Raw genomic sequence first — 25,220 nt, 5'->3', positions numbered from 1 at the left:
CAGTCTGCAAACCAGTCCTAGATTTGGGGTAGAGTCTTCACTAATGGTTCTGAGAACAAAGACATGTTGACATAAGTAAATCATCTAATCCCCATCCAATGCATGATATGTCAATGAGCAGGTTTAAATCAGAGGTGAATTTGTTGCTAATTACATTAGGTTAACCTAAGAAAATGGAAGCTCAGTCAAAGCAACGAAGTCAAGCTTTACTTCACTGATTTTCCCTCTGCAATTGCAGCTGCAGTCTGACTCTTTGCTGTTTGACTTGCTGAGCACTGTCAGTCTGGAGACAGACCATTCGTGTTAAAATAAACACCTGGGAGATACCAGGTAAATGACCAGAGCAGCTCGGGCAGAGCTCTCAGTAGCTGCTGTCCTGTGCATTAAGCTACAGCTCTTGCTGTCCCTCTTGGGTGGGAAAGAAGGACAGAAATGGCTTGTTCCAGCTCTGATTTTCAGAAGACTGAATCAACTACAGCTCCCAGTAAGGGGGCCAGGACATAAACCTTCTTCTGGGTTTTATTTTTCGAGTTCATTTGTATTAAAAAAATTATTGATTCTTCCATTTCATTACATATTGTCCCTGAAGTCAAAAAAGTGCATTATCATCCTTCCTTTCAGATGGTAAGTTTTAGGAAGATTTTGAATTATTTTCTCATCTTTTCCCTGAAATATTGATCCCTTACTAATGATGAAGCGACACTGAAGCTTTGAATTAATTTCAGTGTTTTCCCTATTAGAAGAGAGGAGCAGAAAAAAGTTACCACAAAAATTGATGATAAAACCATCTTTCAAAGAACTGCTGCAAAAAGCTGTCCTTTATCTCGCTGCTGTCCACAGGGAAAGACACGTGGGATTAACTGCCCTTGGAAACATTTCAGTATCTCTGACTGCCTCTGTAAATGTGCCTTCTGCTGACAAAAAAACCTTCACAAAGAGGTGGAGAAGCTCCCTGTGCCTTTCCTTCCTGAGGGCAAGAGTCCTGACACATTTGGACTTTGGGATCACTGGAGCCAGGTTTGTGCCACAGCCTGGCAACGCTCCATGGCCCTTAGCAGTGCCAACACCCGAGCCAGGGGATTTAAATCTGCACCACCTGCAGCACATTCAGGCCCCATTTCTGCGCAGAGCTCATGGAAAAGCAGAGAAATCGGGTTTTCCTCCATCATGGGTTTGAAAGAGGCTCTGCAGAAATGCCTTTTTTCTCCTACAGGAATTTACTGTTGTTCCTCATGGTCGCGCCTTGCGTAGGGCGCTGTCCTGTGCCAATGTCACTCTCAGGCACAAGGTGGGATTTTGGGGATGTTCTGTGCAGGACTTGGTGACCCCTGTGGGTCCCTTCCAACCGAGCTTTTTCTGTGATTGTTTCTGATCGTCAGTTTTCATGTGGAGATATCAAAAGGACAGAATTTAGGTCGGTGTAATCAGGAGTGAGCACGTAAAACAGTGACCATTGCAACTGGGAATACAGGATATGCAGGGAGGAGTCAGAGATGGACCAGGATCTGCTCTGTGAGGCCCAGCAACGGCACAAGAGGAATGGACACAAACTGATGCTCAGGAAGTTCCACCTGGACGAGAGAAGAAACTTCCTCGTGCAGAGCCCAGAGCAGGGAGCAGAGAGGGCATGGAGCCTTCCTCACCGGGGACATTCCAGAGCTGCCCGAATGCAATCCCGTGGCGTGCTCTGGGATGGCCCTGCTGAGCAGGAGGCTGAACCAGGTGCCCTACAGTCCCTCTAGCCTGACCCCTTTGGGATTTTGGGATTCTGGGACTGAGGGCAATGCCCACCCTGGGGAGAACCCCGAGAGGGCGGAACCCCTGTTTGGCAGTGCCGCTGCCCGGCCGGGCTGCAGAGGCGGGACACAAGTGAGGGCAGCAGCTCTCCGGGCAGTGACTTCCGGTTGGCGTCAGGGCGGAGCGGAGCCCGGGCGGAAAGGTCCCGGCGCCACTTCCGGCGGTGGCCATGGTGACGGCGGCGGCCAGGTGGGGACAGCGGGGACAGGGAGGGACAGGAGGGGCCGGGGGACACCCGGGAGGGGCCGGGGGGCTGCGGGTGGGGCCCTGAGAGGGGCGGGGGTCTGGGAAATGCGGGAGAGGTTGGGGGAACGCGGCGCTGGTGCGCGCAGGGACAGCCAGCGCTCTCCGGGACAGAGTTCACGGCTGGTACTGACATTAAATACCTAATTATAGATAAATCAGGGAGGCACCCGGCGGTCATATTCTCACGGAGGTTTAGGTGGTTCTTAATTTGGTAAATGTCTGCAAAATGCTTTCTTTGGAACAACAAATGTTTCAGTTTTTTCATTAGGCCACCTTTGTTTCTGTCCCAAACACCAATAGAGGAATTCCACGTGGGAGGGTGGAATTACAGTTTGTAAAAGTGGCAGGAAGATTAATGAGAGGACGGTTTAATAGAATCCTAGGCTGGTTCGAGTTGAAAATACCTTAAATCTCATCTCATTCTACCCCTGCCATGGACAGTGACACCTTGCACTAGACCAGGTGGAAGACCGGATAATTTCTCAAGTCTAGGCTGTTTTTTTGGGTGCTGGAAACATATTTTTTCCCCTCTTGCTGCACCATAGGTTGAGGTTGTTGTTTTGCATAACAATTGTGGAAGAACTTAGGCAGGATGCACTGAATGACAGCTGAGATACAACAGAGGGTTTCCCGAGGTGATGCTTCAGGTAATGCCTGAAGCAACTTTCTTTTGAGAATTCCAGTTGGACTGTTGTTTTCCTTCTCCTGTTTCCGGGTTGGAATGAGGAGCTCTGTCCAGTTGCTGCATTCCTCCTTAGGAGTTTTTACTGGTTTCAGAAGTTTGAGTTCACTTCTGTCTTCTCAGTCTGGGGGTTAAATTGCCCCCCTCCACTGGAAAGGTCAGAGCCTGTACTCCCAAGGTTTGTTTTTAGAGGCTGCCCTTGGCTGAGCTGGCATTGGACACTTGCTTGGATCGTTGCCATTTCCAAATTTAGGTCGGGGCTGTCCTGCTCCAGGACCGAGGGAGCTCCAGCTCAGAGTCACTGCAAGTGAGCCCCTTTCTCAGGTAGGACATTGTGATTTCTTCAGACTAAAGCCCTCACTCAAGCCTAGAGGGGCTGTGCTTTTCACCTTAGGAAAACCTGTTTTTCCCCTTCCTTTTATCTCCCCAACTGTTGGATTTGGGAATGCAGCCTCCCAGTTGTTGCCACTCGTCATGGGAAGGACAGTGTGATTCTGGGAGCCTGAAGCTGCAGAATCAGGGTTATTTGGGGAAGCTTTCACGAGTTTGGTTGTTTAGGACCTGGTCTCATCTTTGCTGCCTTTAGTGCACCCCTGGCCTTACTAATTAATACCCTTGTTTCTTCAGAAACCATTATCCTGGCTTTTATAGGAGAACATCCAGTTTTGTTTTAACGGGAAAGTTCTGGGTTTATTTTTAATTGGATAAATGTGATTTATTCTATGTGAAGCCTTCAAAAAGTTTCCTACCACCTGTATTTGCTTGCATTATCAGTGTTCTTATTTCTGCTCTCTGATAACCTGCATGTTCCAATCCTGCATTTTGGGATGGAGAATTGGGAATTACAAGACTTGGTTTGCACTAGTTAATGAGCAGTGGCTTCTCCCATTCTGAAACTCTGGTCTTATAGACATTACCTGTTAATCACAGGTTTTTTTTTTTTTTTTTTTCAGTGTGAATACCCAAATTATTGAACAAAGGTGACAGTGGGGTCTCAGACCTTTGAGCAGGAGGCCTGAGATAGTCAGCTCATCTCAAATTAGGTGTGGAACCCACATGTTCCCCACCCTCACCCCCACTTTTAATGTGACACAGCATTACCTGAGCTGGGGTGTTTTTGGCTACTTCAGTGCTGCCTAAAGTTGGGTTTGTGATAGCAGCAAGCCATAAAATCAAAGCAAAACTTGTTGCTGTAGGTCTGAAGTGCTACAGAAGTTCTTCTGTTCCAGATAATTTATTCAGCTAGGTTGTCCTCTCACTCAAGTCTGACTGAACTGAGATTTTCTTTGGTTTGGGGTTTTTTTTTAAGAGGCCATTTGAGCACCTTGGAAGAAGGAACTGCATCTGCATGCCCCATTATTAAAGGGATTTAGATCTCTGATTGGCAAATCCTTCTCTCTTTTGTTCCTCTGCCTTCTCTTCCCCATCCCATATTTCCCCTCCCCAGAGCTGTTACCTGTTGGTTCAGACTCCAGCCTGGAAGCTGCCAGAGCAGGTTGTTGCTCCAGCCTGGGTTCTTGGTTTGCTGCAGCCTTCAGGTTGAGATGGACAATCTGCCCAGTTCCTATGTGTAACATGGAGAAAAAGGAAAGAAAAACAATAAAAGACTTGGAAATATTTTTCAGATCTTAATGTGCTTTAGTTAGGAGAGGTGTCAGGAAAGCCCCCTCTTCCCAGTTACCTTTTCACCTGCATTTCACTGAAACCAGAGCAGGGCCAGATTTTTCCAGTGCCTCATGAAGGAAGTGCCACTGCACCTGTCAGCTCCCACTTTGGAAATAATGAAAGGGCCTAAACGTGGGCTGAAGACTTTTTTTTGATTCCAGAATGTCCTGTAAGCCCAGTGTCAGCACAGCACCTGTTATCCCTGCCCACACCTCGTGTGAATCTCAAGAGACCTCTGAGAGAGCAAAAAAAGGCAAATCATAAAGAAGGCAGCTGCTTTCAATGACCAGCTGAGCATGAAGCAGTCAGGAGAACTTTCTCCTCCAGCCTGAAAATCCAGTGGCCTTGTGTCAAAACTTCTCTTTCCCAGGAATTATTTTAGAGAAGATTCATTCTCTCTTGTCAAATGAACTGTACCAATCCCTGGCTGCAGACCAGTCCAAAATACAAAATACACCCTGTGTGCACTCCCTCAGCACAGGGATGGAGAAATAAGATGCTTTGCAGTGGCCTGAGCTGAATCCTCCTTTTAGGTTTCTGCTTTCCCACTCGGGGCACACTCCCTTTGCCCAGGAGAGCTGCTGTTCCCCATGTCTCCCTGCATTATCCACAGTGGATCACACCAGGAAGGACTTCAGACACACATGAGTCAGTTTGGGAGTGGGAAGCTCCAAAGGACCCCAAAAAGAGTTCTGTTCTAACTTGATGGTTTTGTTTTTAGTCCTTGCCAAGTTTATTTTGAGCTGTCTTTGTGTTATTTTATTGTGTTCCAGCTTTACCCCCAGAAATACTTATTTCATTCAGTTCACTACTATTTCTGCAAGCTGTTCACTGAGTAGCTATTTGAGGAATTCTCTCCAAGCCCCTGATGGATATCTGGAAGAGCATGACATTTTCCACATTAGCTCTGTTCCATGGCATGCAGAGCCTCTGCCATCCCCTCAGTTCCACACAAGCTCAGTCCTATTCAGACACTGAATTCTGCCTTAGCATTGTAGTTACCTGTTGTTTTCTGCTTTTTGTCCTTTTGTTTGAAGGAGCACCAGATTTTCCCAGTAAAGGCCTGTCTTGCAGTTCAAACTGCAAGAGTTCAAACTCTGCCTGTGCAAGAAAGAAGAAAGGAAGGGAAAATACCCTGATATTTGGTTTTGACTTTGTGTGTGACCCAGAAGATTTCAGGAAGGGGTTGTAATTAACTTTACTCTTGCACCAAGCTTTGATAAAAGCTCAGGGATACACAGAGGGAACAATAGTGGCCTTTTCACAGAAGTCTCATTTGCTCTTTGGCCCTGTAGTATCTGTCACATAAACGACTCCTTTGAAGGAATGGCTTAGCAAGGGGATTAGGGCTATGCCTTGGTATCAGAATCCAATTCTAGGATGAGATTTCAGTGTGTTAAGCAAATAACTGGCTCAGAGAGAAAACCTGGAGCCTCCAAAAGACAGACTGGCTTATGTCCATCTGGGATAATACACAGTAACTGATCTCTGGCTTGTAGATACTCTGGTACTGGCTGTTCTAGAGAAATCTGAACAGTTTTATACAATCAGAAGAATGTGGAGAAATATCCCAGCCCTGAGGGACTTCCACACAAGGGGGTGAATTTAGGGCAAAACACGGGAACACCATCCCTGAACCCAAGTTTATTATGTGACAGCTGACAGGATCAATGCCAAGTGTCCTGCTGGGATGTTCACATTACTATTGAAATGCTTAAAATTGGGTACTGATGTGAACTTTCCAAAGGCTAAATGAAGGGATGAGAAAGTCTGCTGAAGATACGGAAGTATCTTGCTGGTTTATTGGTGGTCTAAGGCAGGGTTAAGAAAAATAATTTCCAAATAGTTTTCAAGCCTTTGCTCGTTTTCTTCATGGTGAAATGATCTGTTTCCTTTCATCCTGTGGCTCTAGGAAGACAGTTCAGAAAGGAAAGCTGATGGATTTCACCAGCACTGTCATCATCCCGCTGCTTTTCGGCAGCCTGGGGATCTTCGCGCTGTTCCGGCTGCTGCAGTGGGTGCGGATGCGAGCCTACCTGCAGGAAGCTGTGGTGGTGATCACAGGGGCCACCTCTGGCCTGGGCAAAGGTATGGACCCAAAGCAGGGCACCAAGGGCAGCACAGGCAGGGGGCTGTGGCAGGAGCAGCTCTTGGGATAAAGCAGTAATGAGCTGGAGGTTCCTGCTGATCTGAGTTTTGAGAGACGCAGCTCCCACCTGAGTTATAACCACAGCCAATTTAGATTTGAATGCAAGAAAGTCTCAACATATGGTACAGAAAATTTTAATTGTCCTGTATAAACTGGAGCTTATCAAAGCAAAGAATTGGATGCCGTTCTTGTGTTGTCAGGGTCTTTTCTGTAAATCCTGAAAAAGCCAGGAAGCCAAATCGTTTCTTTAAAACCTCCCAGAAGTGGTGTTCTGCAGTCATGTACTTCCAGCTGCTCTGCCAAATTTTCCACTCCTCCTTGTCCCTCACCCTTAAGTTAAGGTACATTTTTCTCTCACAGTACAAATCCATCCATTCTAAAGTCAAACTCTTGGCATTTATTAATGCCAGAGAGTATTTCTTTCAACTAAAACTGATGTTTTGCTTCAGTGGCTCATTCTCTAATTCTGCTTTCTATAATTGCTTTAAAAGCTGCTTGAAGAGAAGACAAGGTGCTCTCTGCTATTAAGGCCTTTCATTAGGATGAGTACATTTATAGAACAAATAGAGCTTTAATGGATGCTGTCTTTGTATGCGAGTTTGTCTCTAAGGACAGGGGTGCTCAGGAACTGGCCAGAGGAGATGAACTGGTTCTCTCTGCCTGCCTCAACCAAAGAGTGGGAGTGGTAAAGGATCTTGTACTTCTCATCAAGAAGAGAGGAAATTAGTATTCCAGGAGAAACCTTCGAGCTGCAGCTCCATGTGTGCTGTGGGGTGTAGAGACTTCCACCACTGTACAGTAAAGTTTCTTCCCTTATTGACTCATTTGCAAGATCTTTTACAACTCCCCTTACTCCTAGTTATTAATACACCAGACCACCTCTAATTACTGTGTGTCCATTGCCATCCACTGTCATCCCTTGTGCAAACAAGCAGTTTATCCCTCTGGCTCCCAGAGGAGACAGGAACATGCAATTAGGAGGACAATAGCCTGGCATCCCTTCTCCAGGCTTTTCCCAATGGAGAGAATCACCTTGATGAGGCCATTAAATCCCAGGCTCCCAGAACCTCTGGAAGTGTTCATTAAAATTGAAACTCCTAAGACCTGTGCTAGATGACACACACAGGGTCACTGTGGTCGCTCTTAAGAAGGGCATAAAGTCAAAAATGAAGAGGCACAGGCAAATTTGACCAGCTGAGAGGTAGGATGTGTAAACAGCACAAGAAGTTTCTAACCAGCACAGTATCTGTGAGCACAGCAGCTGCCTCACCACTATCATGTGTCTGTCACAGTCCCAGGAGAGTGGGATGTGGCTGTGACCTGGCTGTAAATCAGCCTGGCCATCACACAGCAGCAATGAAGCCACCTCAGACTCTGCCAGCAAGCAGCAGTTTTGTCTATCACCAGGTCTGATGTGGATCTGTTCCTTTCTCTGGGATTCACATGGCTACTTTTCTCTTCCTTGCTTCCTCTACAGAATGTGCCAAAGCTTTCCATGCAGCTGGCTCCAAGGTGGTGCTCTGTGGCAGAGACAGTGAGAAGCTCAAAGAGCTGGTGCAAGAGCTTTGTGCCGTGAAGAATCACCGCAAAAAAGTGAGTGTGGGACAAGGACAGGCCTGTGGGCCCACGTGGCCTGGATTTCTGCTTGGGTTGTTACAGAAGTTACAGAATTGCCTGTGGGTTGTTCTCTTGGGCAATAGGAAAAATGCAACTCCGTGGTTAGGGATAGAGGCTGATACAGGAGTGCACTGAGCTGGCATGTCATTCCATGTAAAAGCCCCACAAAAAGAAGCCATCTTGGCATGAAATGGAAGTGACAGCACATGAGGGCAGAGTGCCCAGACCCCTTACACCTGCATCTCATACACTGAATCTGGAAAAGTGACTTTCTTTCTGTTGGCTTTTATTTTTTACGTCTATGCCAGCTGACAGTGGCTAAGAAAGGTACTGCTGGCTTCTGCAGAAAATACATGGGTTACATTTTGCCTTTTTCAGGTACATTTCCTTTAATAAGACAACAAGCAACTTTAGTACTTGAGGCTTTGTCACTTTCTTAGGCTCAAGGATAAAGAAAAGGCTACAGAAGCAGAGAAAGATGAGCACAACCTGCTTCTGTCATGAATTCCTGCCACATGGAACTGCTGCACTGTAGTTGCACAGGGTCTGGATGGCTCTGATCCTGTCCTTCCAGAGCTGGAGGATCCCATCATGAGCTGGAACATCCAGCACTGAGCTGTATTTTGCTAACTTTAGTTTATTCACAGACACACGAACCTCACAGTGTGGTGTTTGACCTCTCGGACACCAAAACTGTGGTAAATGCTGCTGAGGAGATCCTGAGGGCCTTGGGTCATGTGGACATCCTGATCAACAATGCTGGCATCAGCTTCCGAGGCACAATCGTGGACACAGGACTGGATGTGGATAAGAAAGTGATGGAAACAAATTACTTTGGACCTATAGCCCTCACCAAAGGTACCTGTGATCCACAGGATTTGGCTGATGCCTCTGCAGAGCTGAGCACAGCTTCACTTGTGTTTGTAATTGCCCTGGTACAGCACAGGGTGAAGGGAGGTTTGGGATTATGGGCAGGCTTGATGGCATGACTGTGTGGGAAATACCCCATTGGAGATGATCCCTGGTTCCATCTTCTGGCTCTAGACTGGCAGGGACTTGGGAAGAGATCCAGTTATCCTGTCTGCACTGACAGAACACTGGAGAGAGCGGGGTGGGGTTTGCAGTGGAGCTGCAGCTTTCCGAGGAAGCTTTGGTTACACAGAAAGCTCAGCCTGGAGTGTGTCAGCTGCAGGAAATGGGAAGATGTTCTGGTGGCAGGAAAAGCAAGTCCTGCTGCCCACCCTGTGGGAGATCAGAGCCACCACAGCAGCCCTTGTGCAGCCTCTGGCACAAAGAATCTCCTCCCAGGTGAATGTCCTAGCCAGACACAGCGTCAGTCAGAGGCATCCCCAGCACTGTCCCAACCCCTGCACTGAAGAGGGATCTTGTAATTCCCTTCAGCATCTCTGAATGCTCTAAAAGCCCTGATTCTTGACAGCAGCAATGGCAGGATTGTTGTCTGAATGGGTCCTTTCTGTCGTTTGCTAGCACTTCTTCCCTCCATGATCAAGAGGAGACAAGGCCACATTGTAGCCATCAGCAGTGTGCAAGGCAAAATAAGCATTCCTTTCAGATCTGCGTGTAAGTACCTCCACAGAAGATGGGAAAGACATATTTGAGGCACCAGGCTGAATAAATACTTGGCTCCTGCTTCCACATTTAGCTCTCTATGGAATTGGCCGCATGCAGGGAAGGCAGAGCTGTGCATCACCCTCAACGGGGTGACAAACCACTGACAGCAGTCTTAAATACGAAATCTTAGCCACCTAAAGTTTTTAAGGAATGGAGAAGGAGATAATGTTTTGAAAACAGTTTGATAGTCCTATCTTAACACTTGACAGTCACTGTAATTCCATAATTTTATGGTCTTTTATCCTTGTCATTTGTCTGCATTATCTCCTCTAAGAAAGCAGGAATTTTTTGTTTTAATAAATTATGAGGTGCCATAGTACAAACAATGCCAAAACAAAAGCCTAAACAGTCTTGATCCAGCAAACTCTTCATGCAAAATCAGTTATGACAAGACATATTGGTGGGATTACTAAAAAAAAAAAAGCCTTTTAATAGATGGATGAACTAAGAGGAGAGCGTTTGACACACAGGCATCTGCAAATCACTCAAAGTAAACACCAGAAGTAGAGTGGTGATGGCACACAGTGGGTCAGGAATGATGCTGAGTGGGGGAGAGCCTGGAATGTCTGAGCCATGGGGTTTTGCAGGTGATGTGGGTCCAATTGCTCCAGGAAGTGTGTTCTGAGGGGCTCCCAAAGTGCTTGCACAAGGACCAGAGCCACGTGGATTTGGCAGCAGGAGCTCAGCCCTTGCCTGGTCCTTGCAGGGTGAGCAGCCTGTGCTGAGCTGGCTCTGGTGGTGCTGGCATGGTGGTGGCAGTCACAGGCAGTGACCAAGCAAAAGGAGTCACTCAGCCATTTCATGGGGGAAAATCCTGCCCTAGGCCACACTTCCCTGCTCTGCCTGCCTGTGTGATCTGGTGTTGCCCTGTGTGCAGCCAAGCCTTGAACCTGCTCTGCAAGTCCCCAGTGCTCAGCACGTGCAGGGCAGCCAGCTCTGCCTTCCAAAGGCTTTGGGTGTCCTTTATCAGGAGTGGGAGGCAGCTTGGGTTCACTCTGGAGTGCTTTGGTAGAGCTCTGATATTAAGCTCAGGATCCCAGCCAGTTTTCAACTTGAGTTTATATTTTGTCTTCCTAAATTGCCTCTGACTCCCACTACCTGTTGCTGCCGTTCTCTAAACAAAAACAAACGTAGAGGCTGGAGAACGGCGCTTGGATTCTTGCTGAGAGGTGGCTGCATTGCAGTGAAAAATCCATTCAGAATGTGAAAATTCCTTCAGCCCTGCTCCTTCTCCTTGGTGCACAGTCCTTTTCCTGTTTTCCAGATGCTGCCTCTAAGCATGCTACCCAGGCCTTCTTTGACTGTCTGCGAGCAGAGGTGGAGCAGTATGACATTGAAGTGACAGTTGTGAGCCCTGGATACATCCGGACAAACCTGTCCCTCAATGCTGTGACGGCGGATGGATCTCGCTATGGAGGTGAGATACCACTCACTGCCTTATTTCTAAAGCATCTCCATGTTATTATAAGGTGTGTTTGCAACATGTGGCCTCTGGTGGGGACACAGGTTAGCCCTGAAGGATCAAAAACCAACTTTGGATGCAGGGTAGGAACAGCAAGCCCCAAAATTCAGCCTTCCCTGACAGCACCTCTTGCCTTCTGGGCCAACCATGAGGAACACCTGCCTGTGCTCCCATACACAGCTGGAGTAAAAACCAAAGCAGGCAGCCATGTGCAGATAGAGCATTCCTAGGAAGGACCAGGAGGTGCCCTAGGAGGAAGGGTACCTCAGTGAGGGTTTACCTGCTGGTTTTGGTGCTCACTCAGCTTTCCCTTGGCAGTTATGGACAAGACTACAGCCGAGGGACAGACGGCGGCCGAGGTGGCGCAGGTGGTTCTCAATGCAGTGGGACAGAAGAAGAAGGAAGTGCTTGTGGCTGGCCTGACCCCCTGCCTGGCTGTCTACTTAAGGAACCTCTGCCCCAGGCTCTTCTTCATCTTAATGGCATCTAGAGCAAAAAAGGAGAGAAAAGTAAAGGGCTCTTAGAGCTCAGCTCCCCTGAGCAGGGAGAGGCTGAGCCCCTGCAGTCAGCTGGGACATCACTGGAGATGCTCCTGCAGGAAAACCCTTTCTCAAAATGCTGTTTATCATTGCATGGAGACTGAGAAGTGGTTTCCCCCACACTGCTGGAAGACAGCACCTAAACCTCAGCTGGAGAAGGAAGGGTGCTTGGACAATGGGGGAGAGCTGCAGGGGAGGGCTCCGGGGAACACTGCGGCCGGGGAGACTCCTCACCTCACTCCAGGCATGCTCAGTTTTACTGGCCTGCTGCAAATAAAAACCCACCTGTTCTGCCTTCACACCAGCAGACCTTGGCTGTCCCCACCCCAGTGAAATACAGTCCTCAGCTGGGAGCTCTCATGATCCGTGTCTCATTCCCACTCCTTCCAATCCGATCCAGGACATGCTGCTTGCAGTGGGAAACTGCAGAGCCTCCTCCTGTTAACGTGCCAAGTCACCTGATAAATTAAGCTCAATCCAATGCCACTTTTAAAGAAGTAACTGATGTATTTGGCCATCATTTTACCTGTGAGAATCATGCCCTACTGATGTACTGGGACAGTTAATTCTGCAGTGACAGCGCTCTGTGAATCCCAGCCCAAGGAATGCAGGGAAGCACTGCACAGGTAGAACAGCACAGCAAGGCAGCTGCTGCCAGGACACACTGCACAGGTGGCAGCAGCACACCTGGGCCACCTGCAGCACAGAGCAGGTGTGATCCTGTGGACACCTGGCACTTTCTGTCACTAGAGAAGAATCCATGTGTGTAGGGTGCAGAGTGTAGCAGACAGACCCTTTGTTCTCATCTGCTTCAAAGCAATCACAGATGCTAATTAGGATCACATCCAGTGGGAAATGATACCTGCCTGTTCAGGTATCACTTCAGGGAGCGTGACAGCCTGAAGGGGTGCCATGTTCCATTCCTCACCTCTTCTCATGTGAGGGATACCAGCACCACTAGGAAAAAGGAATTGCTGCACAGAGGTAGGACAGAAATAATCTTAAAATTGAAATTAACTCTGCTAGTAGGAGCTAAGGTCCAGACCCCTCCTGCCATCTCCATGCACTTGCCAGCACTTTCCATGTGTCCTGCCTCACATGTTCTGCCTGGGAGTGCACATCTGATGACAAATAATTTCACTGCTATGAAATTAATCCCTTGGTCTACTCCAGCTCCTCCCAGCATGTAACATATGAGGAAGGGAAAGCAGGAGGGTTTTTTCTTGTATCCCTGCAAGGTGCTATTGTACCAGTAGTGGCTGCAGAAAAACATGCTTTATCTCAGCCCTCTTTATGGGACCTGTTAGCTGACAGTGTGAATCCACACAGAGGATTAGTCACACATACTCTGATACAGGTGTGCAGGCTCAAAAGGACCTTCTCCTTCCAAAAGCCTTTTCTTAACCAGTACAGGTTTATATAAATGATCTCTGAGAACCAGGATGTGTTTAAGGATGACAGTGCTGCTGCTCTGTCAGGACATCTATCCTCTACCACTGTCCCTGTGGCTGAGGCTGCAGCTGTGTCACAGAAAGGCCTGGGGTTGGATTGACAAGCTGAAGCTTTCAGGTGTGTAGACACCTGTTTTCCTGCTAAGATAGGAAAGCAAGGTATTACCTTCTCTGCCTCTCCACAAGAGGAGTGTTGGTGTTAGTTGTGCTTTTCCTTTTGTGTTTCCCATGCTCAGCTCCTCAGTTCCTTGGTGAAATGCAGTGCTCCTGCCAGGCTTGTTCAGCTGCTCCACGTTCTGATGTTTCAGGTCATGGCCACCCAGGAAGGACCAAGGGGCTGTTTTGCATTTCTGTGCTCCCATCCAGGCCACTGAGGGTGAAACACATCAGGCCTGAGGAAAAAATTATGTGTGGGGAGTTACTGTAGTTACTGTGGGAACTGCAGCTCCAAGGCAGAGGTTACTGAGGGTGCACCCATTCCCTTTGGATGTAAATTCCCTCTCTGTGACAAGGGGAATGCTGCACACTCCAGAGCACGCCCACAATGGGCAGGGAGCAAAGTGTGGGGGCTTCTGAGCGTGGGGAAGTTTGTCCCCAGGCACTGTTGATTCCACTGGGCTACTGGCACTGGGGACAGCAGATACAGCACCACTCCACATGGATGAGAATTTCTGGAAGTTGTTTTACTATTTCACTGTGCACTAAAATACTCCTCTCATTCTCCCAGGTCACCTTGCACAGTTACAGCCCTGACTAACAACCAGAATGTTAGAAAGCATTTTAGCTACATTATCACTGAGATTCCTTGGAAAACAAGCCCCTCTGTCCCCTCCACCTCGGAATGGACTAACAGCTGTGTTTTTCAATCAGACCTACCCACTGTGACAGCTAAGCTGACTTTCCACCTTTCCTCCTGCAATAAGAGACCCCAGGAAACTTTGCTAATTTTTAACTCAAGTCTCTGATGCCAGCCATGCATTTAGGGAACCTGCCATTGTGATCATTCCAGACCAGGGGAAGCTTAACACAAAAAAGTGTTTGGTGCAGGAAAGGAACTAACAGCCCTTAGAATTATTCTGCATTAAGTAAAAATAGATTAGGAACACCTTTGGTGTGGCCAGCACTAAGGTATTTCAGGACCTTCTGTAGCAATAAAACACTATTAGCTGTGGCAGATGTGCCACTGGCTTCAAATCCATCCAGTAAGGACTCTGGAAACACGTCAGGGTGGAAGGGCAGCCTGCCCAGCCTGGCCTAACCACTGAAAGATGAAGTAGTTGCATTTCTTTGCCTCCTCTCTGCCAAGGCAACTGTACATTGTTGCTATAAATAGACACTCCGGATCCCAGCTTCTTTTAACCTTGGAGGGAGAGAGCTCAGCCACTGTACAAAAGACTGCTGCCACCCAGAAATGTCTCACTGCCACTGCAGCTCCCCCAGGCCACTCAGGTACAGCTGCCTGTGCTGGTGCCTAGGACTGAGAACACCCAGCAAACCCAGTTTGTCCAGCACACACAAAGTGGGCTGCATATGCTGCTCACAGAAAAACTGCCCCAGCAGAGAAGCACAAGTCAGAACATGGTCAGAACATGGAGGCGAGGACAGGGAGAGTCCTTGGTGCCTGCTGCGGCAGTTTGGAGAGATAAAAGACAGAAAGGCTGAATTTGGGGTCTGACCCCTGTCAAGGTCAGTGTTTCAGCTGTGAAGGTCAGGCTGCAGCTCCCACTGGAGCAGGGAGCACACAGTGCACAGGCAGCTCCTGCTGCAGGCCTTTGCTCTCCTATTCCAAATGTAACACCTGGAGCTGTGCCAAGCTGGCCCTGCCAACGCCAGCCACACCTATTCTCCATGTGGTGGGAGGAGATTACAGACAGCAAAGCCCCTATCTTTTAAAAATAACTAGCAGATCTCGCAGAAGAATAAATGCTTCCCATTCTAATAACAAGATTTTGAGTTTAGAGCTAAAAAAAAAGGACTGAATTCTAAAATTTCAGGTAACACAGTTACAAGATGCAGTCACGTGGATGCCTTGTAGCAGGAGCAAGCAGCTCCTGTGTTCCAGGCAAAAGCAGTGGAATTGTGTGGTCAGGGCACAGCACGAAGATAGAACAAGCAGGCTCCCACCTTGGCATCCCCCAGCCCTGCAGGTGGCTCAAGGCATTTCAGAGATATATCCACCTTAGGAAGAACTCACAAGAACTGAGCAGAATGTGTTTGTGGCTGGACATTTAAAGTGATATCACTATGATAACAGCAACAAGAGAGCAAGAGCATTTGAAATTCTCATCCTTTAATGGTCAATGATAACTTCTGGCTGGTTGTGTGTAATACAATTAAACAATATACTTAAATGTTTCCCCCCCCCAAAAAAAGGAAAAAAAAGGAAAAAAAAAAAAAAGAAAGCAGCTCTCACACCCCTTCTTTCTATTGCTTTCTTTCATCGACATTCTGCTGCTGGATTGGACTCCCCTGGCCTAACATACGTATCTCAAGTCACCACACATCCACATCTCAAGTGTAATGAAGAACTGAAAAACCTTGGTGCACCAGTGATGTGTTATTTGAAAAATAACAGCTCTATTAAACCAAATCCTTCCCAGTCTCCACCGCTTCTCAAAGAGGAAAAACAAAATGTTACTGTGGGAGTCTTAATACACTTGTCTTTGTGGGTTTCTCTCTTCCCTGCTGAAGTCATACAGCATAGAGTTCATAGATCTTCTTTACACAGTACACCAGGGCAGCGAGTGCTATCGTGTTGTGCAGTCTCTTTCTGTGCAGGTCGTCCTTCCTCACCAGCACCACGGGAGTGGACGAGGTGAGCGTATGCAGGGGCAGGCGCGAAAGTTTATAGGCATCGTACTCCACCTGGTACTTGCAACAGGGATCAAACTGCCAAGAGATCCCGTAGAGGGTGCAGCAAGCCACGCTCAGCACTCCAGCGGGCAGGGAGATGTAGTGAGAATAATCTACTGGCAGTGCCAGGGGGGTGAAGAGGCAGGTGGTGCCCGCCAGCACGGCCGTCTTGTGCAGGCAGTTCCCCACGGTGATCCAGCGCGCCGTCTCGTCCCCGATGCGCGTGGGCTCGATCACGATGTACTTGTACTGCGCCTCCAGCGCCTGCTCCAGCTCGTACTCAAACTGGTCCTGAGCGTTCTCCCCGTTGTAGATCTCGTGCACAATGTAACAGTCCGTGGAGGACAAGGTCACCCTGGTAAGGGGAAATGAAGAATTAAAACTACAGGGCTGAAGGACGGGCGGTTCACCCACCCGGCTGGGAGAGCGGGACACAAGTGCCCCAAGTGAGGGCAGCCCCTCAAGGTCACTGCCTCTGTTTCACAACCAGCAGCTTCTCAACTCAAGCTTCATGTCACATCAACTGATCACTCCTGCTGTACAATAATTCATCCCAAAAGAAGGCAACATATTTTTCTTACCTTTTCCTAATTTGGAGGATCTAGAACAATTTGAGAAATAGGGTCTTGTAACAGTCCTGAAATGGTTTCTCACACTTGGATATCAACCCAAGCAGTTTCTCTGGAGACAGCAGAAGTGTCACTCACACCTTAGTGACCACAACACATCACTGAACAAACCACACAGACTTCAGGAGTTTTCACAGAAACCAAGACAAGCAGCTCATTGATCAGGAGGACGAGCTGCTCTGGGAGGTCTGGAGAGAAGAAGCATCTCCAGATGAGTACATTTGCTTTCTGATGCAGCTTGCTGTTTAGTCCTCCATATTAACACAGCCTAGTAAATCCATGGTAAATCCAACAAGGATGGCCAAGGAACACTGCTGAAAGGGAATGTGAAGGCGGCAGCAGAGCATTCAGTTTGTGGCAGAACACTTTGCTTCCTTCTCCTGGAGTGGGATGCAGCAAAGCAAGACACAAGTTTTTAACCCAGGCAGGCTTAAGCAATGAAGGAAGAGCTGCTCACTTCACCTGGGAGCACATTTCCTACTCAGGGATTCAGGAAACTTGTATTGGAACAGCAGCTTTCAGCTACCTAATGTCACATCATTTTCCACCTTCCCTCCACCCTCTTCACCACATCACCTTTTATCTGCAGCTACCTTCTTGTATGGACTGCTAAGAAAGAGGATTATGACTATACACCTGCTCTAAGAAAGGGTAAAAACCTATCCATCAGAACCAGGCAAAATCCTCCCTTCCAAGCAGAAATGAATATTTCTGACATACTTGTGCTTAACCAGAGCAAAACTAAGCACGTGGCCTAGCACAGATAAAAATATCTAGCAGATTCCTTTAGCAGAAGGAGAACAAATCACACATCTGACCTAATCACAGCAGACAAAACAGCCTCATCCCAACAGCATTTAGACCCCCGTGATATCAGGAGGAGCACACTGCTGATGTGGAGAACAGAATGAGCACTTTTTGCTCCATTAGTACAGTGGTACTTATGTGCATGCACTGGAAAATAAGGGAGAAAAATACACATTCACAAGCTGCTGTTGCCAAACATTATCCTTAATGTGCAGCTCCAGTCAGGCTGCAAAAGGGTTTTGAGCAGTGGCCAGCTGTAATCAAGAATATTGTTAAATTACAAGCTGTTGCAGACATGGCTGGGTTTGTAACAGCAGCAAACATCAACCAGCAGGACCTGAGAGGCACCACCCTTTCCCAAAGCAGACTCATAAGCAGTTTCATTAAAAGTCCAGCTGGAATTTATATAACCCACAAGGAAAACTCAACTTACAATGTAGTTATTGAGTTCCTTGCAGTGCATTTCCCCCTTGGCCTGTTCATGGGTAGAAAGAAAAATAAAAATCCACCTTAATTCCATGTATGCCGGGGGCTTCTTTAGGGCAATGAGCTTGTCAGGCATTGCTGGGAAAATTACCATTAACCCTTCCAGCACAGGATGTGGTGGGCTCTGATGTTCTTCAGTAAACTGAGAGGTATTTAGAGAAAAAAAAATTAAGGACAGTACCTATATGAGGAATTTCTAACAAGAAACCAGTTAAGCAGGTGTTACACTGACCCTAAGGACACAGCTGGTGATGGTTTCTGCCAAGGATTCTTTTCCCTGATAACAGCTGCTCCAAATCAAAAATTCCAGTTTCATTGCAAAAGACACATAGAGGCCTAAGGTAACTGCTCACCACCAGCCAAGACTTTGTGAAACCACTTGCTAGGGCATAATGACTTCATGGAAAAGCTATTGCTGAAAGGCATTCTCAAGCTGGAAGCCAACCCAGAGCTAAAACAACCCTCCAGACAAAACTGGTATTTCCAACAAGGAGCTTTCAGCTTTTCAACACTTACAGTGTTTTGTAATACCTGGGAACATGCAGATGGGTCTGCAAAATAGAGAAGCAGAATCCAAATTCAACTAAACTTCCCAGAGGCTTAGGAACAGCACAGTTGTCATTCCAGATCTCCCTGTCATCACTGGGAAACATGGATGCAGTGAGCCCATTCCTTCCCTGCCCGTACAAGAGCCATGGGAACTGAGCTTCTAACTCCAGGAATTCAGGATCTGTATTACATGGGATTTCTCCAGGCTCAGCACCAGGACAGGTGGTACAAACCCATCAGCCTCATTTCTCCTTGCTCAGCTCTTCCCTCTGAACACCCTTTTCTTCCTTTCACCATCATTGCACAACCAGAGCCATACCACAAAGAGCCACCTGTCAGCAGGAATCTGACAGACTGGCCAGAGGCAGCACTGTCCATCTCCTCTGGAAATTTTTGGCTTGCCAGGCTCTGGGGCTTTATAACAATAAAGTCAAGAAAAGCACAGTCCTCCAATGCCAAAACAAGCAGAATTTAAAGTATGTTCTGCTGGGAAAAACAAAAAATCACTGGGAACTGAACAGCACAAAGGCTTCATCCCTGAAAAAGTCTGCCCCCCAACTGTGCTGTTTCTCCAAATGAGCCCTCTAAAATAAGATTAAATTTGTATCATAGTGCTGAAGCTGCAAATGGCAAAACAGCCAATCCAAAAATGACAAATGAAAAGATACCTGCTCAAGTAAGACATTGAAGAGTCAGCAAGGCAGGTGGCAAGTCTCTCTTTCTGCACAGGGAAGTGGGGTTATCATGTATTATTTCCACACAAGAACTGGCAAGGAAAACTGAAAACTGTTTGGATTTCAGATGATACAGAAAGATACAGAAAGATACAGAGATGTGTGAGCCTGAGGAGGTTTCAGCTGAGGACTTCACAGAGGGAACTCTCCTGACACAGCCTTTCCATTGAACACAGCAGCTGCACACGAACAAATCCAGTCAAAGCAACTGGATTTGCTCAAACACTGGAGGCAGTGGAGTTTGCCTTTTGGAGCTCATCACCCACCCCCAGCCATGACAAACACAACTGCAGAGCTGTGCAAGCAACTCTGAGCTGGCATCCACCACTTATCAAGTGTGGGGATTTTATATGAACTCAATTTTTCTTAAAAGAATGGTAAATTACCAGAGAACACCTAATGCCAGAAGATATAAAATGCTGCCAGGTGTTCAGAAACCTGACAGGCTGTTTACTAGACAGACCAGAGCCTAAAAGCAGTTGCTAATATTATTCAATCAAATGATTTTCCAGGACCTGTCTCCCCACTCCAAATAAGAAGGCACAGTTAAAAAGTTGTACAGCTGTTCTGCAGGAATAGTTCTAGGCCTTATATCCAAATATTTGTTCTATTGCAGCTTCAGGCATTCTGTATTTGAGAACTTTTAGTGTCTCATTCCTGGTGCTGAAGGAATGCCTGGATGAGGGAATGTGACAGAGCTCTCAGCTACTCAGCACAGCAAGATGGAAATCACTTAAAACTCAATGATGTCAAATTTTGGTGTTGCCAAAGTTATAAATAAAGAATCCATTGTTAACAGACCTACAGCAGCAGGAGGGGCAGAAGTGTGTGTGTTAGCTATAGAGCAAGCTTCAAATTACATTGGGATTGTCTTCCTAACATGGGAATATGGGAGAGCACCAGGAGAGGGTGAACAACAGCAGCTCCAGCAGTTCATCAAATCCTGAAATTGTTTGCAAGGGACCTCAAAGCTCATCCAGTCCCAACCCCCTGCCATGGGCAGGGACACCTTCCACTATCCCAAGTTGCTCCAACTCCTGTCCAATCTGGCCTTGGACACTTCCAGGGATGGGGCAGCCACAGCTTCTCTGGGCAACCTGTGCCAGGGCCTGACAGGGAAGAATCTCTTCTCAAGTTTCAGTCCTCAGAGCAATTCAACTTCTCTGCCTCCATCCTGGAAGCAGGCTCTTGAAAACAGCAGCTTACCTGGTAAATGGAAATTTCAATTGGATTGTCTTTATGGATGAAGAAATAAGCAACATTCCAAAGAGGAGGCACAGTGTCACTCCTTGTGAAAAGACCTTCTGTTTTGCCAGGTGCCAAGTGGCAAAAGCAGAAACAAAGGAACAGAGGACTGAGAACAAGGCAGGGAAAAACATCCTGGGAGAACCTTCAGCATCCTCCTACCGCTGCCCACCTGCAGGGAGAAGGACTGAGCCTCCTGAGTTTGTTGTCTTCATCCTAATGGCATCTGCCAGACAGACTTTTGGTGAGGGTTTCAAGTTATCCAACTATCCCAGTTCTGCAAATGCTCAAAATCACACTTGGAAACAAGCACAAGTACAGTTCTGGGCAAAAATAAAAATTCTTTTGAGCCCTTCCCATAACACATAGGTCAAGTTTTGTTAAAGTTTTCTTTCCTGGGCAAGAGTTTTGCTTGGAGCACCAAACAATCAGTTTAACTGAAAATGAAGACCAGTCTGATAAGAAGTTAAAAAAATTAGAAAGGAGAAGCTTGCAGCAGTGTGATAACACCTGGTCACAAGCAGCACACAGTCCAGCTCAGCAGTGCAAAAGGGGTTTCCTGCTAGCTGTGCAAGATCTCAGAAAAAGGACATTACAGGTGGCCAGAGCATGTCTGGGAGCATTGTCAGCATCTCAGCCAAGCTGGAGGAAGTCAACAGAGTCAAGGCATGACAAATTCAAACACTAAACTTCCCTCCCTCCAACAGAAATCCTTCCTGAAATTTAATTTAATTTAATTTCAAGATTAAGGAATGAGCTGTGGCCTGACTTTAATTCTCAGTGGAAATATTCCACCGCCCAAAGTCATATTCCCCACTGTATGTTTCTACTCAGGATATGGTGCACAGAAAGCACAAGCATATCCCATCCTGAACACGTGGAGAATTGTTTCTCTGCTGAAGGTCGCCACAATCTACCAGGCTCACGCCCTCAGCCAGGGCTGTCAGGCCTGGAGGTTTAAGAAGGGCACTCAAGCAGAGGAGGAACAGGAAATGCAGGGCAATAAAGCAAGACTTTAATTCAAAAGATGCACCTTAAATTCAAATAGGAAAAAGGACAGGTGAACATTGGGCAGCTCTTCAAGCAGCCTTAGGGAGGGACAACATTCCCTGAACACTAAGGAAAACATCACCAGACCATTACAACAAATCCAGCCCTCAGACAACAAGGAGGTGTCAATTTTAAGTCAACTAATGATTAGCCAGGCTGATGGAAATAGGTCAATCATTGCTGCGAGCAGAGTACCAGAAATCTGAGCAGTGCAGGTAGCGAAAGGAGAGCTCTGTGAGGGCACAGAGGAGCCAGTGCAGGCAGTGGTGATGACACGAAAGCTGTTCTTTCCAGAGTCTGTCAGAACATCTCCCAGGGGAACAAACAACATGCTGTCCACTGCTCTGGCGGGCACCGGGCTGCCTTTTATACAAAAACACCCAGTACAATCCAGTGTCTGTTCTGTATGAAAAAGTTGTTTTGGTCTACAGATTAACAATTCCCTTTAGACAGGCTCCATTAAAGAGTCTATCCAGAATGAAGAAAAACAAATATTTAGTTGGTTCCCCCTTTGGTGTTTTTGGTTATTTTGTTTAACGTTATTATTTCACCACCAGGGCCAGCTGGAGTTCACAGTCAACATCCTTTGAAATTTATGTCCTTACATTCACTCCTAGGAAGGAAAGCCCTTTTTAACCAATTATAGCTTTCTCTTTATCAATAAAGTCACTTATGAAGTGACTCAGTCTCCACAGATATGCTGGTCTTTTTTTTTTTTTAATAATTTTAAATGAAAGCTGCTCTAGTCTCACAGTAGACAGGAATTTATTCAGTACCAAGTCTGCTCACACCACCTCCGACACACAGATGCCTTTTAGAGCAGCTGGCTGACAACTACAAACACTCCTTGAAGCAGCTCAGTTACCAGGAAAACTGGATCAGCACATTCAGTTCAAAGGAACGTGTCTTTGGACAAGAATCCTGCCCAGAGTGAGAAAACTGTGTTCACCCTATAAAAAGCACATGCCATCATGTGATGACATCAGGTCTGTCAGCGCTGCCTTTGCACAACCGGTGCTGCAGCAGCCCGACAAGACAGGCAGGTGTGGTTTGGGATCAGCCACTGATGGACAGGCAGAGGCCCAGTCAGCCACATCTCCTGCTCTGCAGCTGCCAGGGAGAAGCAGCACCTCGCTGACATCACCCAGCACCTTTTGGAATTATCCTCCTGTCACGTTTGTACGGGGTGACACCTAAAGAACCACCAGCTTTTGATGGAGATTGTGAAACGCTGCTCAGGGGAGGATCTGCTGTTCTGTTCTCTTCCATACCCTTCTCGCTGGCAAAGGAAAAATAATGCATGCAGCAGGTTCATGAAGTGACTTGTGTTTAGGAATATTTTTGACTGTAAGATCAAGAGTAATCACAGCTTTGAAAAAAGATCATCTCAAACAACAATTACATTATTGTACAGGTCACAGATGAAGTTACACAGTAACAACTCACTTTTAAGTCTGCGTCAGTTTTCACCCTGAAAGAATAATTGAAGTTATTATGTGTTCTTTTCCATATTCTGTTTCTTCCCTTCTGCTGGGAGGACACGTCTGCCACATGAAAAATCCACATGGAAACTCCACACCTCCCGTGCTGGGGCAGTGCCAGCACTAGGGGCAGACAGTTTTACCACTGTGGTATTCTTAGTTGTTTATTTAAACCACGCTGATGCAGGAATTCCATTGGCCCTTCCAGTTCAATTACTTTTGAATTCCCTGAACACAGGCAGCATTCCTGCAATTCACATTAGCGCCAGAATTTTCAGGGCTACTTGTGGCTCGCCTTGGCCATGTAGATTCAACAGCATCAAAGCAAACACTGCTGGATCACAGCAAGGGAACAAAGTGAAGCAAAAACCACCACACAAATTAAGGGGGATATCAGAGTTTCTAATTAAGAGGGATATCAGAGTTTCGAGGCGAGGCGGCAGGACAAAGGAAAACTCAGAAAACAGTACAACAGCTTTCAGCAGCTGCCGGTTACATCAGTCAGCCCTGAGGCAGAACAGAAAAATGCCAACGTCAGGAAATGCGGGATAAACCCAGACATTTTCAGCAGGTGGAGAGCTGTGCACACAGATTTTAAAGTAGCTCGACCAGACACTGTTTTAAGCTGTGCCAGGGGAGGTTCAGGTCGAACATTTGGAAGGATTTCTTCATAGAAAGGGTGATTAAATACTGGAATGGGCAGCCCTGGGAGGTGGTGGAGTCACCGTCCCTGGAGATGTTTAAGGAAAGACTTGGGTGGCACTCAGCGCTCGGGTCTGGGTGACGGGGTGGGGATCGGTCACAGGTCGGACTCGATGATCTCAGAGATCTTTCGAACCTAATTGATTCTGTGAGATATCCCTCTGTCTCTTTTTCCCGTTTTAAAGTTGCGATTCCCGAACTTCCACCGCTGCTCCGTGGGTATTTCCAGCCTACGCTGGCCGCTCCTCCGCCCTGGCAGAGGCCGGAGCGCCGTACCGAGCTCCCTGCCCGCCGCGGCCCCGGCAAAAGGAGGTCACCCTGGAGGACTCGCCGCTCCCTCCCCGCCTTTAAAAATAGCCGTGGACGGAAGAAGGCTCCCGGGGCCGGCCCTCCTCTACCCGTCCCCCAGCACCGCATCCCGCTGCGGGCAGCGCTGCCCCAGACACGCCGCGGGCCGCGCTGACCTTCCCCGGGCCCGGCCCCGCCGAGCGCCCCCGGCCCCTGCGCGCCTCGGCGCGGCCGCGTCCCGCGCCCGCCCCGCCCGACCACGCTCCGCTCGCGAGGCGCCCGCGCTTGCCGCGGGGTCGCGGGGCCGCCGCGGGTGGTGCAGCCCCGCAGCCCCCGCCGCCCCGAGCCCGAGCCCGGCCGCCCCTCACCTGTCCCGGCCGCCGCCGCTGTTGGTGCCGCCGGGGCCCGCGCGCCTCCTTCCCCACGCCGCCATCTTGGAGACACTCGCCTCGCAAATGTCTCCGCCGGCGGCCCGCGGGCGCGCCGCGATGCCCGACGGAAGATGTAGTGCGCGGGGGTGGCGGCGGCCGCTGCTCGGGGTGGGGCTGAGCCCGCGAAAGGACTACAAGTCCCACGGTGCCCCGCGCCGCCGCACGGCCGCGAGGGGCTCTGGGGCGGGTAGTCCCTTGGACGGGGGCGGTGGGAGCGGGCGGACACCGCGGTGAGACCCCGGTGAGATCCCCGGCCACAGCCCCGTCACCGGTGGCGGAGCGGCTCCGTGGGGCTCGGCTCGGTTCGGCCCCGCCGTCCGGGATCTTCCACCGGGTGGGAGGAGCGCGGCGCCGAGTCCCGGCCTGCCCCGCGGCCTCGCCATGAGGAGATGCGGCCGCCGAGGGTGGGCACCGCTCGGCAGCCTCAGCATCGCCTCGTGTTCCTGATCTAAAAAACCCCAGGAGGTTTCTTCCCTGCAGGGGACTAGGTGCTCGTGCAGCACCTCCGTGGAAGGAGAGGCTGGGCGGTTTTGGAGTGAATTTCTCTCCCTTAATCAATCTCGAAAGAGGGGCAGTGAATGGGGAGGCTCCCCTGCTGCATCTCTGAGGAGAAATAAATCACAGAATCACTTAGGCAAAGACCTCAAGATCATCAAGTCAGTATAAAGTTTATAACCAAAGGCTTCTCTAGAATTACAGTGTAGCCTTGCTACTGCTATAGGTTT

The 25,220-nt window shown here is 48.2% G+C and overlaps 2 protein-coding genes across 3 annotated transcripts; one reads left to right on the top strand and one right to left on the bottom strand.

The window, feature by feature from the left end:
• Positions 1-1,866: 1,866 nt before the first annotated feature.
• DHRS7B (dehydrogenase/reductase 7B) lies at positions 1,867-12,142 on the top strand. 2 transcript variants are annotated; one of them, XM_066329813.1, is made up of 8 exons: positions 1,950-1,986; positions 2,979-3,049; positions 6,303-6,478; positions 8,017-8,132; positions 8,804-9,014; positions 9,645-9,737; positions 11,053-11,205; positions 11,569-12,142. In XM_066329813.1, exons 3-8 carry the CDS (start codon positions 6,328-6,330, stop codon positions 11,772-11,774), a joined length of 930 nt encoding a protein of 309 aa, XP_066185910.1. In that variant the 5' UTR covers positions 1,950-1,986; positions 2,979-3,049; positions 6,303-6,327; the 3' UTR covers positions 11,775-12,142. The 2 variants fall into 2 exon arrangements, with proteins under 2 accessions (XP_066185909.1, XP_066185910.1); XM_066329812.1 differs by lacking the exon at positions 2,979-3,049 and having other exon boundaries at positions 1,867-1,986.
• A 3,371-nt stretch (positions 12,143-15,513) lies between these two features.
• TMEM11 (transmembrane protein 11) lies at positions 15,514-24,754 on the bottom strand. Its single transcript, XM_066329814.1, has 2 exons — positions 24,433-24,754; positions 15,514-16,448 (listed from the first exon to the last, which is right to left on the bottom strand). The coding sequence occupies exons 1-2, from the start codon at positions 24,495-24,497 to the stop codon at positions 15,932-15,934; spliced, it is 582 nt and encodes a 193-aa protein (XP_066185911.1). The 5' UTR covers positions 24,498-24,754; the 3' UTR covers positions 15,514-15,931.
• Positions 24,755-25,220: the final 466 nt, after the last annotated feature.

This window comes from Sylvia atricapilla, chromosome 15 (assembly GCF_009819655.1).
Source record: "Sylvia atricapilla isolate bSylAtr1 chromosome 15, bSylAtr1.pri, whole genome shotgun sequence".
NCBI lineage: Eukaryota > Metazoa > Chordata > Aves > Passeriformes > Sylviidae > Sylvia > Sylvia atricapilla.
The sequence above is the reverse complement of the archived record's forward strand: the minus strand, read 5'-3'. Positions and strand labels throughout refer to the sequence as shown.

What these genes read in the sequence shown, in the direction of transcription:
- DHRS7B (XM_066329812.1), top strand. Translation starts at nt 1,967, where the DNA reads ATGGTGACGGCGGCGGCCAG. An exon ending in ACCTATAGCCCTCACCAAAG is followed by an intron (nt 9,015 to 9,644) that starts GTACCTGTGATC and finishes GTCGTTTGCTAG; the next exon opens with CACTTCTTCCCTCCATGATC. An exon ending in CATTCCTTTCAGATCTGCGT is followed by an intron (nt 9,738 to 11,052) that starts GTAAGTACCTCC and finishes CCTGTTTTCCAG; the next exon opens with ATGCTGCCTCTAAGCATGCT.
- TMEM11 (XM_066329814.1), bottom strand. Translation starts at nt 24,497, where the DNA reads ATGGCGGCGTGGGGAAGGAGGCGCGCGGGCCCCGGCGGCACCAACAGC. An exon ending in AGCGGCGGCGGCCGGGACAG is followed by an intron (nt 16,449 to 24,432) that starts GTGAGGGGCGGC and finishes TCCCCTTACCAG; the next exon opens with GGTGACCTTGTCCTCCACGG.